The sequence below is a fragment of the Chionomys nivalis genome, chromosome 12 (assembly GCF_950005125.1).
Source record: "Chionomys nivalis chromosome 12, mChiNiv1.1, whole genome shotgun sequence".
NCBI lineage: Eukaryota > Metazoa > Chordata > Mammalia > Rodentia > Cricetidae > Chionomys > Chionomys nivalis.
In genome coordinates this window covers 55,966,759-55,980,004 of record NC_080097.1, presented here as the reverse complement: position 1 = coordinate 55,980,004, position 13,246 = coordinate 55,966,759, and the positions used below count along the sequence as shown (strand labels likewise).

General features: G+C 34.5%; 1 protein-coding gene across 5 annotated transcripts in view; it reads left to right on the top strand.

The window, feature by feature from the left end:
• Zmym2 (zinc finger MYM-type containing 2) overlaps positions 1-13,246 on the top strand; it is a 76,526-nt gene that overhangs the window by 37,149 nt on the left and 26,131 nt on the right. For all 5 annotated transcript variants that reach the window (XM_057785927.1, XM_057785932.1, XM_057785929.1 and 2 more), the window contains 6 exons: positions 45-116; positions 1,361-1,511; positions 2,137-2,252; positions 5,325-5,441; positions 7,662-7,812; positions 11,433-11,605. In XM_057785927.1, coding sequence (XP_057641910.1) covers positions 45-116; positions 1,361-1,511; positions 2,137-2,252; positions 5,325-5,441; positions 7,662-7,812; positions 11,433-11,605 — 780 coding nt within the window. The remainder of the gene's footprint in view (positions 1-44; positions 117-1,360; positions 1,512-2,136; positions 2,253-5,324; positions 5,442-7,661; positions 7,813-11,432; positions 11,606-13,246) is intronic.

The window sequence follows — 13,246 nt, the reverse complement described above, 5'->3', positions numbered from 1 at the left end:
CAGCTTTTCTTCATGCACTTACGAAATCTTTTAAAATGTTTTAGGTAGGTAGTCATCCAAGTTTCCTGAAGGAAGTTCGAGATCACATGCAGGATTCTTTCTTAATGCAGCCTGAGGTAAGCAGGAATGTTGGTGAGATTGAAGATTCATTTAAATAAAAAAAAATCATGTTTGTATATGTGTATATGTATGTGGGCATATGCAGGTCAGAGGACAGCTTGTGGGAATTAGTTATCTTATACTATGTAAGTTCCTGGTGTCAAATGTCATAACGTTGCATCCATTTTCAAGCATGAAAGTGTATTTTAACATAATAGTTGTCTGAGGAATTATTAAAATTTATTCTCTTAAATTATATCAGATGATGAATGTTTTAATTTCCTCCAAGAGATAGATTTTTCAATTCCACCAAATTTTTCATGTTTTTTATTTGTCAGAAAATCCTTGTGTGTCATTAGACAGTTCTTCTCAGATACAGTTTTGGTGTTGCTTACCTGAACTAATGCCTCTCTCACACATCTGCTCCTGCTGTCAATGTTTCTTACCACTGAGGCGCTATATATTATTTTCCTCTCTCCGTGCTCCATTTTGAGGTGTTTTTTGTTGGTGCTGTATCTCTTTGAGACATGGTCACATTATGTAGCCTACCTTCCTGCTTCAACTTTGTACATGCTGAGACTGATAAATGCAGCACTGCTGTCAGTTCCTTTCACGTCTGTCCTTCTCACACACGCACTCATTAGTTCTTTCCCAAAGCCTCTTTTGAGATACCGGTGGTTAGGTAGCCACAGTTCTTTTCTGTGCAGATCCCTTCATTATTTTGTTTTCCAAATAGTAGTTGTCCAGAACTTGATCTGTTTTTTCAACTTCTGGGCTCCAAAATCCACCTCCAGGCAGTGAGATTTAGTAGCCATAGAGTTTTCTTTGTTTTTGTTTCTTAGAGATGCAGTCTTGAACACAGCTCCAAAACCACGTACACACAGAAAAGTTATTATGCCTCTCCTAGATTTTCAACTAAATATCAACAAAAACCATTTTTTTTTTTTTGAAGGAGAGTGAGATGACGATTGGTTGGCTAGAACTAGTTTAGTGGGTGGCACAATTAGTTTGCATTTAGAAAGAATATAATGGAATCATTTGAAATGACAGGAAAGGCTTTGAGTCAGGCATGATGACATATTTCTGCAATCCCAGATTTTATGGGGAAGGAAAGAAGGTCATAAGTTTTGAGGCCTTCCTGGGCTCCATAGAACTCTGTCTTTTGCTGTTAAAAAATGCTTTATGAAATTAGTTCTAGTTGAGTGTGTATGTGTTTGTGTGTGTGTGTGTGTTTAAATATCTTTTTATGTTCAAATTTTAGAAATATGGAAAACTGACAACATGTACTGGTTGCCGAACACAGTGCAGATTTTTTGATATGACTCAGTGTATAGGTCCTAATGGATATATGGAGCCATATTGTTCAACTGCTTGCATGAACAGTCACAAGACAAAATATGCAAAGTCACAAAGTAAGTTTTAAGTATTTGGAAAGTTTTTTGACATAATTGTATATTAAAGATAGCTGATCTTATTTTTATATAGTTTTAACTGTTTGATTTTCTCATACTGAACTTCTTTATTGCAAGCCTAAAATTATTTTGATGATTTCCATATTTTTTAATTTTTAAAAGTTAGTGAGGCTTTATTTGTATCTGATTAGCTAAAACTATTATTAAGCCCGAAAATATCTAAAACATTTTTATGTATTCTTGTATACTGTAGATAATTAAATGTTTATTTTCATTTTATGTGTATAGGTGTTTTGCCAGCATTGTCTGTGTGTACTTGTGTATGTGCAGTGCTCACAGAGGTCTGAAGAAGGTGAAGGGTTATCTAGAACTGGTGTTAAAGTTGGTTAGTTGCTTTGTGGGTGCTGGGAACAGAGCTTGGTTCCTTTGCAAGAGCTCTTTTTTGCTGAGCTTTCTTTTAATCCCTGGCAGTATTTTTTGAAGATGAAAATATCTTGAAAATTTAAGGTACAAATAATATGAGAAAATTTGTAGAGAGACCCATTTAAAAAAAAATCAGTTAACATTTTCAGAAGATCTTTTACTTTATAAGGAAATCAGGTATGTATCTTTTTTTTTCTTCTAGGTTTGGGAATTATTTGCCATTTTTGTAAGCGAAACTCTTTACCTCAATACCAAGCCACAATGCCTGATGGAAAACTGTATAACTTTTGCAATTCCAGTTGTGTGGCTAAATTTCAGGTTTGTTACTTTCCCCCCTCACCCATAAAATGCATATAGAAAACAATTATCATAATATGCTTTTTTCTTTTCTGCTTCTTTGGGCGGAGACTATATATATCACAAGTCACAGAAGGCCTTGCTGAACTTCTGTATAGATTTGATGTGATTCAGAGCTTGAAAGAAAATGACTTTTATAGGATTTAATTCAGTGTTGGATGTATAGTGCTTTTCTTGTTAAATAGTAGCAGTGTCTTTAGTCTTGAAACATTAAGCATATTGTTATCCAAAATAGAAATGAACACTGTAAAAAGGGGATTTAGACTTATAGTAGCTTTTAACTTAGTCTGGGATCCATTCAGGGAGACATTATTGATTTTTGTAAATGATGGGTTGTTTAGCCTGGTGGTGGTGGCGGCGCACACCTTTAATCCCAGCACTTGGGAGGCAGAGGCAGGTGGATCTCTGTGAGGCCAACCTGGTCTACAAGAGCTATTTCCAGGACAGGGTCCAAAGCTACAGAGAAACCCTGTCTCAACACCCCCCCCCCAAAAAAAAAACAACAATAAAAAAGCAAACCAAACCAAAACTAAACAAAAAAAAAATTCTCAAAAAACTTGGGTTGTTTGATAGTTTTTTACATTTGGAGTGTGGATAATATCAAAAGATAATGTTTGGTTGACCACTCTGAAGGAATAGTTTAGGTGTTCGTAGGTAGCACTAGTAGGTTTATCTATTTATTGTATGTGAGAATTTCAAATCAGTGCATAAAAGCCATGATTCATGAGTTATTCATCCAACAGTTCTGTTTTATTCCGGGTACTATGCTCTAGGTTAACTTATTTATTTTTGTTTTTTTTAATTTATCCTTATTTTATGTACATTGGTGTTTTACCTGCCTTTATGTCTGTGTGAGGGTGTCAGATCTTGGAATTATAGACACTTGTCTGCTGCCATGTGGGTGCTGGGAATTGAATCTGAGTCCTCTGGAAGAACAGTCAGTGCTCTTAAGTGCTGAGCCATCTCTTCAGCACCTAGGTTAACTTTTTAAAACTGAAACTATAGTCTTTTAAATATGTATGCTACAGTAGTTACTACAAATAACTACCATTTAAATTGAGGTTTTTAAATTCAGTGAATGAATATTGTTTTCGTGAGTTACACTCTCATTGAAATTAGATAATAAACTTGTTCAACACTAATCTTTTCTAACTTGAAATTTACACTCTCATTGAAATTAGATAATAAACTTGTTCAACACTAATCTTTTCTAAGTTGAAATTAAGTCAATTGATGGATAAAGTTGCTTTAGTGGTGCATAATCTTTCTTTTTTTTATTTTTTTTATTTTTATTTATTTATGCATAATCTTTCTAATAGTTTAATTTTTTTACACCAGAAATAAAGGGATAATTAATTTGTGAAGAGAAAGATAGGGATGATGGCCTTCTGCTTCTCAGATACTAAAACTACCTTTATTTCTTTAGATGTTAGGTATTTTTTAATTTTATTTATTTTTTATTTTTTTTAAAGATTTATTTCTTTATTTTTTTTTTAAATTTTTTATTTATTTTTTTAACAAAACAGTTTATAAGCAATTTGCTATTTCTCAGAGTTTAGGAACTTAAAAATCCAATATGGCTCTTGCAAGTTCAGTGAAATAGTAAAAAAGGCTTGTTAACATTTCAGTCATCTGATAGTAAAATATATTTTTATGTTTTCTTTCTCTTTCTCTTTGCCTCCCTCCCTCTTTCTTTGTTTCATCTTGTTTTTTCTTGGGACAGTTTCTCTTTGAAACAGTCCTGACTGTCCTGGAACTCACTCTGTAGACCATGCTGGCCTTAAACTCATAGGGATAGGCCCGGCTGCCTTCCAAGTTCTGGGGTTGAATTAAAGATTTGCACCACCACTGACTGGCCTTTCTTTTTTTCTTTAAACTAACTTTACTTGTATTGTACAATATGGTATTTAAAAGTGATTGTTTCTCCCTCTACTTTTTCTTGAGTAATTTTATTAGCCACTTGTTGCATGCACAAGGTTATGCTTAACCTGTATATGTATGGAGAACATACCCAAAAGAATGATAAATATTAGTGTATTTAGGTTAAGATTCAGAGAAAAAAAAGCTGGGCGTGGTGTTTGCTTACTCCTTTAATCCCAGCACTCAAGAGACAGCTGTAAATAGCTAGTCCGGGACCTCCAGTACTACATGGAGACTGCCTCGCACAAAGAATCAAGGAAAAAGGTTCAAGTCTATGTATGTTTATATATCCTTCCTATCTTATTCTGTGATAATCCTGTATGGTTATCAACTTTTACTTTTTTTTGTTCGTTATTTTGAGGCAGGTTTTCTCTGTGTAGTCCTGACTATCCTGGCACTTATTCTGTAGACCAGGCTGGTCTTGTTCACAGAGACCCACCTTCCTCTCTCTCTCAAGTGTTGGGATTAAAGGCGTACACCACCACCACTTGGCTTTGTTACCTCTTTTAAAAGTAATACATGCATGTTTTCCTTGATAAGGACTTAGAGTAAGGATTATGGGAGTGATGTAGTGGGGCAAGTTATTAATAGCTTAATATTTCATTTTTGGAAAGATCAGTACAGGTTTATCTCCTTTCTGTCTTTTCCCTCCTTTTTCACCCTCCCTTGTTATCCTCCTTCCTTGCTTTCATGTTGTAGTTCAGAACTTGGAGAGCTAACCTATTATCATTTTTTTTAACTGAAAAAAAAAATAAGCTGTAGTTTTTTCTTCTTTTTTTTATTTAATTATTTTAGGTAATTCTTGGTAAACATTTTGATTTGTAAAGCTAACAATACAGGGTTTTTGTGTGTGTGTGTGTTTTTGTTTTTTTCCAGTACTGGGCATTGAAGCTAGGGCCTTGAACTTGCTAAGAAGTCATGCTGCCTCTGAGCTACATCCCAGAGCTTTTTAATAGTGTATTTTTGAGGGAAAATTAAGAATTATCATTTTATGTACTAAGGAAATTAGCAAAGAAACTATTGCTTTCTGCATACAGTAGACTTTTCATAGTACTTACAGTAGAAGTTCTAAAAATACATGTCAGACTAAGTGTATTTTGTTCTTTATTTTAGGCACTAAGCATGCAGTCGTCTCCAAATGGCCAATTTGTAGCACCCAGTGATATTCAATTGAAATGCAACTACTGTAAAAATTCCTTTTGTTCAAAACCAGAAATCTTGGAATGGGAGGCAAGTCTTGTTTCCTTATGTGTTATCTGATGCTAAGATGAGAACATAATAAAGTAACTAGCATTTCTGTTTGCAAACCTTTCTTAGTAGTTTCATATATTGTATTGGTGATGTGTATACTTGTGTGGAAGTGAAGTCAGCAGGATAGATGTAATGCGAAGCAATTTATTGAAGTCAAATACAGAAGAAGTAATACCCTTGTAATAGAATATAAAATGTCTCCTCGTTCACCCAGAGTATCTGTCGACTTATTTTCCTGTTTCTCCTCATTATTTTCATTATCTGAACTATAAATACCTTTGTGCTCTGTATTTGTAGAATTAGAATTTGTAAGTAAGACACTATGCTGCCATTTAACATCTTCTATTTTATTAAGAAAGTAGAGGCCTGTGACTCTTGTTGATTTTTTTTTTCCGTAACACTCTTTAATTTTTTTTAGTGTATTAATTTACTTCGTCATATTCTTTCTTTTGCAGTTGGCACTTCTGAACAGTGAGTTTGTTTGAGGACAGTAATGGATAGATAGGTAATCCAGGCTGCTCACTGCTGTGTAGAACAGTGTTTACTTTTGACCATTCTTTAAACTGTTTTTGGGTGGATTGGATGGTCAGAAGTATACATGAAGTATATACTTAAAAGTTATATAAGATGTAGAATTAAAATCAGACTGCTTGTTTTGTGATTGTTCACACATCACTTAAAATGTAACACTCAGCCAGGTTTTGGTGGCGCATGTGTTTAATCTCAGCACTCAAGAGGCAGAGGCAGGCAGATCTCTTTCCAGTCCAGCATAGTCTACAGAGCGAGTTCCAGGCCATGTTACACAAAGAAACCCTTCTTGAAAAATCAGTAAACAAATAAATAAGAGTGTAACACTGAGGTGAAAAGTGATATCTAGAATTAGATTTCATGATTTCTAAACTTTTTGGAAATCTGAGGAAGTTTATTATTTTAGTACCTGTAAAATTCTGTAGTTTATTATTTTGTTTGGTGCTATTTCTAATATAGTTAAATTTAGTCATTCTTTTGAGCCTCTTGATGGCGTCTCGTCGTGAGTTTTAGACTAATAACTACCTAACTAGTACCAGAAATAATACTGAATGGCCAACATGAGAAAATAAAGGAATAACCAGAGAGTGAGGGAAGAAATCCATCGGCAAGCATACAAATAGTATCATATAGGAAATAAATGTCTTATAATAAATTAAAATTTGGTAATTTCAGATGAAAATCATTGCTACTCAAATTTTGTAGTGATACAGTATCGCTTCTGTTTACAGAGAACTTTAGTGTTAGTTGCCATTAAGAGATACTGTCCTATTGATTGAGCGTCTCCCTCAGAGACTGTGAGTTTAGGGTCTTTTCCAGACCATGATTAGCAGTTTTGATTTTTTTCATGTGCATGTGGTCTCTGTCTGTATGTCTCTGCGTGATTGTTTTTGTGCCTGTGTTCCCCCCAGCCATTTTTTCTCCTCTTGACTTTTGTATTCATAATGGGGCAGTTTTCCATTGATGACTGCTTTAACTACTTGAGTTGTTTCCTGCATCGTTTTATCTCCTTATTTTAGTCTTCAGATATCTTTGATATGTATTAAGTTGATGATTTAGACTTAATTTATATGTGCCCATAATTTGGGAGAAAAGTTAAATTTTTTGAATTTTAGTTCTTAAATCCTGGCTCATTGTTTAAAAAGTAAACCTGACAATTGTTTTGAATCCAGGAAAAAATAATAATTAACCATTTTTTCACTTAAGGAAACTTAGTGTCAAGTTTTTCATTAATCCTGTAGAATAGCACTAAATTGAAATTTTGGACATAAATGATGTTTTTATTAAAGTATGTCAGGAATGTGTTGGAATCTACTCAACAAAGTATCTTGCATTGACTAAAAATACTGTATCTCGTATTTCTGTAGCTTCCATTGTATTTTTCATTATTTCCTTTTTGTTTCTCTAATTCAGCTTTTCCAGACTTATACTTTATGTTAGCGATTGTTACCTGCTCATAGAGTACTTTTAGGGTAGTTAATGATGCTGAATTTAGTGAAGCTATGTTTATATTTAGAAAACTGGTTAGTTTAGGTGTCTATGACCTATAGGAAATGTGTCTCCAAAGATCGTAACAGTAAATAGTTTTACTGTAAGAGCGTTTTTTTTATTTCTTAAGATTGGTTGAGATGGTTGGTTCTCTACTTACCAAAGTTCCCATTGTGCATTTAGAACAAAGTGCATCAGTTCTGCAGCAAAACTTGCTCAGATGATTATAAGAAGTTGCATTGCATAGTTACATATTGCGAATACTGCCAAGAGGAGAAGACGCTTCATGAAACAGTAAATTTCTCCGGCGTTAAGAGACCATTCTGTAGTGAAGGCAAGTGTGTATACAGTGTTTGTTATTTTAACTTTTACTCTATATAATGCCTTTTGCCAAAATATTTAGATAATATGTAATTACAGATGTCCAGAATAGACACACAATTTAATAAGACTGAACAAAACTTAGGTTAATTTTCTGCTGAATTTTTGTTTTACATGTGTCTTTTTAGACTTCTGGGCCTCTTGAAATTTGGGGATAAAATGAAAGAAAGCATTGTGATACCATGTTATCTCTAAACTTGCACATTGTGGCCTGAAAACTGATTTTCAAGAGCAAAGAATATTTTGTGTTAGTTTCATGTCTTCTACCAGCTTGCTACCTAGCTACAGATATCTTTAGTATATAGATTGATATTCACTGACCTCAAAATCTGAAACCTATGATGATTCTCTAGAAGTTTCAGGTTTTGGATTTCTAGGTTAAGAAAGCTAAAGTACATCTGATGAAAATAAACAAAACACCCCACAGCCCCTGTCCCCCCAATCTTAAATTCTTCTGATCAAAAGCATTTTAGATACGGGTCATTGATGAAGATCTGTGAGGAATTACATGCAATGACAAGAATAGTGGGTACAGTTAGGGCATATGGTGTCTGGGGCACATTAGGTTCTGTTAAAATATGTTTACAAACATCTTTTCTCCTTACTTAAAGTTTCTGGTCTCATACCAGAAATGAGGTTATAAACATGAACTTTAGTTGTTAACTCACTTCTGGAGATAGAAAGAGGATTGTAGCTGTGGGCTTTGGGTGCTTGTTGTTAGTAGTATTCTCAGTTGGCACAGTTTTGCTCTAAGTTGACTTTCACCTTCTTTTATTTTTTGCTGGGGCTTATCTTTATTTTCCATTGAAGACTATTTGTCCCTTGCTTATACTTTTTTTTGTGGACTCCTATAGCAAATTTGGAGTAAGAAGAAAGTTCAGTAACCCTAAATGCCATCTGTCAGTGACAGAAGAATCAGATGTTCAGTTCAGTTGGCATCTCCCTATACATTTCTCACACGCAGTAGAACATGTATATTAAAAGGTACTGCTTGCTGGGCAGTGGTGACACATGCCTTTAATCCCAGCACTCGGGAGGCAGAGGCAGGTGCATCTTTGTGAGTTCAAGGCCAGCCTGGTTATAGAGTGAGTTCTGGGACAACCAGGGCTAAACAGAGAAACTTTGTCTTGAAAAACAAATAAACAAACAAAGGAATTAGTCAACAAAGCAAGGCAATTTTACTTAGTTATGATTGGTACATCTCACCTGTAACCATGATGTATTATTAAGAGCAAAGTTATAGTGAAAATGACTAATTCGTTGATGATACTGAGCTAATTTAAGCTACCACTTGCATTTTTGTGCAAGAACAATCTAATTCATTCCTAAGTCTAAATATTATAATTGAATATTAATGTATGTGTCAGTGATTTTGTAGCAATTAGATTTTTGTAAATCTAACCTGGGTTTTATGAAATAAAGAGTGTATCAAATAGTTAATTGATACTTAGAAACATAATTTTCATAGGGGAAGGACTTAAGGACTTAAGATGGGTAATAAAGTGTTAGGTATGTAAATTTTTATGTTTTACTTTTTTCCCCCCGATTTATTATGATGACACATGCGCACACAGTCACAAGCACACACAGACACAAGCCGGGATCCGAACTGGCGACTTCCGCCTCCGCGGGCGGCACTCCCAACCTCTCGGCCAGCGCTCAGACCATTTTTATGTTTTACTTTTAAGTGGCATTTTTTTCAACCCTCTGTTACCCTAGTTTTCTGCTAGAACTTATAAATAACAAAATACCTAGTGTTACTATCAGTCAAATCTAGTTTATAAAGGCCAGGTGTGGTGGCATTCCTTTAATCCCAATACTAAAGAGGCAAAGGCAGTTGGATACCTGTGAGTTCTAGGACAGCCTGATCTGTGTACATATTGAGTTCTCAGACAGCCAAGGCTGCATAGAGATCTTTCCAAAAAACCAAAACCAAAATAACACCCAACAAAAACAACAACAAAACAATCTGAAAAAGGTATATAATAGTTCAAGGGCTGGTAATGGCTCAGTGTTTCTACTGAGACATTAGGCCTGGGTTCTCAGTTTGATTTTTAGTATCCACATGATAGAAATGACACTTTCCGGTTGTCCTGAGTGTCATGTGTATGCTGTATCATGATGATGCCACAAAACACATTACAAATAAATAAATAAATAAATGTAATTTAAAAAATAAAACATGATTTGCAATAATAAATTCTAGGGTGGTACATAGTGATCTGCAGAACTTTGTGTTTTTTAAAACTGTACAATTAAGTATGGTAGCAGTTGCCTACAGTCTTAACAACATAGAAGTTTGACAAGAAAGGAGGATTGAAAGTTCAAAGCCATCCTGAGCTATAGTTCAGGATAATGATGAGTCTCAACTCCCAAAAGCAGAAGATTCTTAGGACAAAACATTTAAAACATTAGGTCAATGAGAACATTGTATATGTTAGAATTATAATTTGAGTTTCTTATTAACGGGTAGATAGGGTTGCCATAGATATTAATAGATGATTCTTCTTTCATGAAATAGCATGAGTAATAATATAGAGGCCTATTCAACTTCAGTGGTATTATAGATAGTAAATTAGATATGTGAAAGTACTTTGCACAACTATGCAGTAGATACAGAGAGGTATTCATTAAAGAAGTAGATAGTATTTTCTCTAGACAAGTCAGTAAATCAGTTACGTCTCCTTGAAAAATTCTTCTATGAAAATAGGCTGATAGGAAGAGTCTAGAAAACTTAGTATAATGCTTTCTAAGGAATATGCCTATAAACCGTGCGGTGGTGGTGCACACCTTTACTCCCAGCACTTGGGAGACAGAGGCAGGTGAATCTCCGAGTTTGAGGCCAGCCTCGTCTACAAAGTGTATTCCAGGACAGCTAAGGCTACATAGTGAAACCCTGTCTTGGAAAAAAAAAGAGAGAGTGCGTATAAATTTAGTTGGAACTTCTCAGCATTCTGTGTTCATTTTTCTAACATACTTGCTGTATCCTTGTGATTTTATTTAAATAGAACAAAGAGAATAGTTCTGAAGTGTCAATAGATTTTAATGTCTTAAAGTATTGTTTGAACCCATGTTATAAATATGTTTTCTAATATAATAATCCGTGTTTTATTCACATTCTTAGAGGTTGGTGTTAGCATTTTGTAGGGCCTGGGGAAAAGCTCCTGTTAGTAAAGTGCTGCTGTCCCAGCATGAAGCGGAGTCTGATCCCCATTATCCTTGTGAAAGTCAGGCTTGACGTCTGTACTGCCAGCACTGCGGAGCACAGACAGGGGGATCCCTTTGGGGACTTGCTGCTAGCCAGTCTAGCTTTGGGGTCAGTGAGACTCCGTCTGGGGGAGAAAGATGGTGAGCAATTGAGGAAGACATCAGGCATCAAGCTCTGGCCTCCATATGCACCTGAACTTACACATATAACATGTAGGTTTTTAACCAGAAGGGAATGAGGACTTTATATGTGAGTATATTGGATATTTCCTGAAACTAGTAAGTAACTAGCCTTAAAAGATCTGTCTCAGTTTAAAATTTGTCATTTTATGTGTTCTTTAAAAAAAAAAATGTAACATTTTTCAGGCTGCAAGCTATTATACAAACAAGATTTTGCAAGACGATTAGGATTAAGATGTGTTACGTGCAACTATTGTTCTCAGCTGTGTAAGAAGGGAGCCACTAAAGAGCTTGATGGGGTTCTCAGAGACTTCTGCAGTGATGACTGCTGTAAAAAGTTTCAGGAGTGGTACTACAAGGCAAGTAACAACTATTCTGATTGCAGTGACTACTTTCGGTAGTCTTTTAAAATTCTTGGTAGCTATTATTTAACTCTTTTTGTTACTTAAATTTGCATACTTTATGCCTAGCCCTGTTTCTGATGTTCATTAAGATGGTTTTTGTCTTTTCTACTTGTTTTTTATAAAGTGAAATAGAGTTATTATTATTTTTCTTAAGAATTTAGGCGCTACTAACCATTAGGCTATTTGTGTATTTTCAGTGTTATAGCTTCATAAAATAGATATTTCTCCAATTTTTATTTAATGAGTCTGTTGTCAATATTTAGCAAAGCAGTAGCGTCTTTAAATATTTGGCTAGTGTTTTGTAAGTCTTTGCTTTTACGTGTATGTAGGTTCACGTGTAAATGCTTCTTTGTGGAACAACTCTTGGTGTTGTGTCTTATAAAAGACTTTAAAAGTTAGTAATAATGACCTTTGGCCCATTGCATTAACTACTTTTTTTGAGACAGGGTTTCACTGTGTAGCAGTGGCTGACCTTGATATAGTTCTTTGTTTTCTAACTGCTGGGATTAAAGATGTGTACCACCTTTCCTGGCTACTTCTTTTTTTAGATAAGAAATTAAAGATTATTTGGAGTTTGTATCATCAGATGTTACCCAAGAGAAAGTTTGATATTATACAAAAAAAGTATTAATTTCTATGTTGATAACATGGAAAAGTACCTCAGTGGTAAAAGCTTCATTATGGATACAGTTTTAAAGCATGTGAAGACAGATAACATGACTCCTGAATTGTGAGACAGATGAAGTTGGATGAACCTGATGTAGTTCATTGACTTTATGAAGATGATTAGTATTAATGATATATCTGAAAATCATCATACTAGCTAAAGAATACTTTCCTGGCCAGAGCTAAAATAATTGAGATTTCATGTATTTTCAGTGGTGTAGCTTCATAAAATGGTTTTGGTGTTTTTCAGAAACTTGATTCATTATGAATGAATTGCTTTTGGGTAGTTTACATTTTTAAGTCCAAAGTTATAAACACACTGAAGGACACACATTTTAACACTCTGCTCACACTTTCATAGTTTAAAATAGTGTTTCAGGGGCTGGAGAGATGGCTCAGCAGTTAAGAGCACTGGCTGCTCTTCCAGAGGACCCGGGTTCAATTCCCAGCACCTACATGGCAGCTCACAACTGTCTGAAAATGCATTTCCACGAGATCTGACACCTTCACAGCAATGCACATAAAATAAAGTTAAATAAATCATTAAAAAAATATAAAAAAATAGTGTTTCATTCTATTGTGTAGTGTATTTAAGAAATTTTCCCTCACTTACTACTTTGATATTGTTAATGCTTAATTTTTGTTAAACACACACAAATACTCTGTTGCCTTCAGGTTAGGTTTTATTAAGTTGTTTGTTTTCTCTTCTAGAGATCAAACTCATAGCCTTTTACATCAGTACTCCAACAATGTATTCCATCCTCAGATTTTGGTTTTGGTGGCTTTTTTTTTCTTTTTCTTTTTTTTTTTTTTTGATGGTGCTAGGGATAAGAAGTTTTAGTTTTGAAATTTTGTTTTTAATAATCAGAAAAACAGTAAAGGTGTTTGGTGACTACATATTTAAAAGTGCCATTTATTCCTTTTTATCAT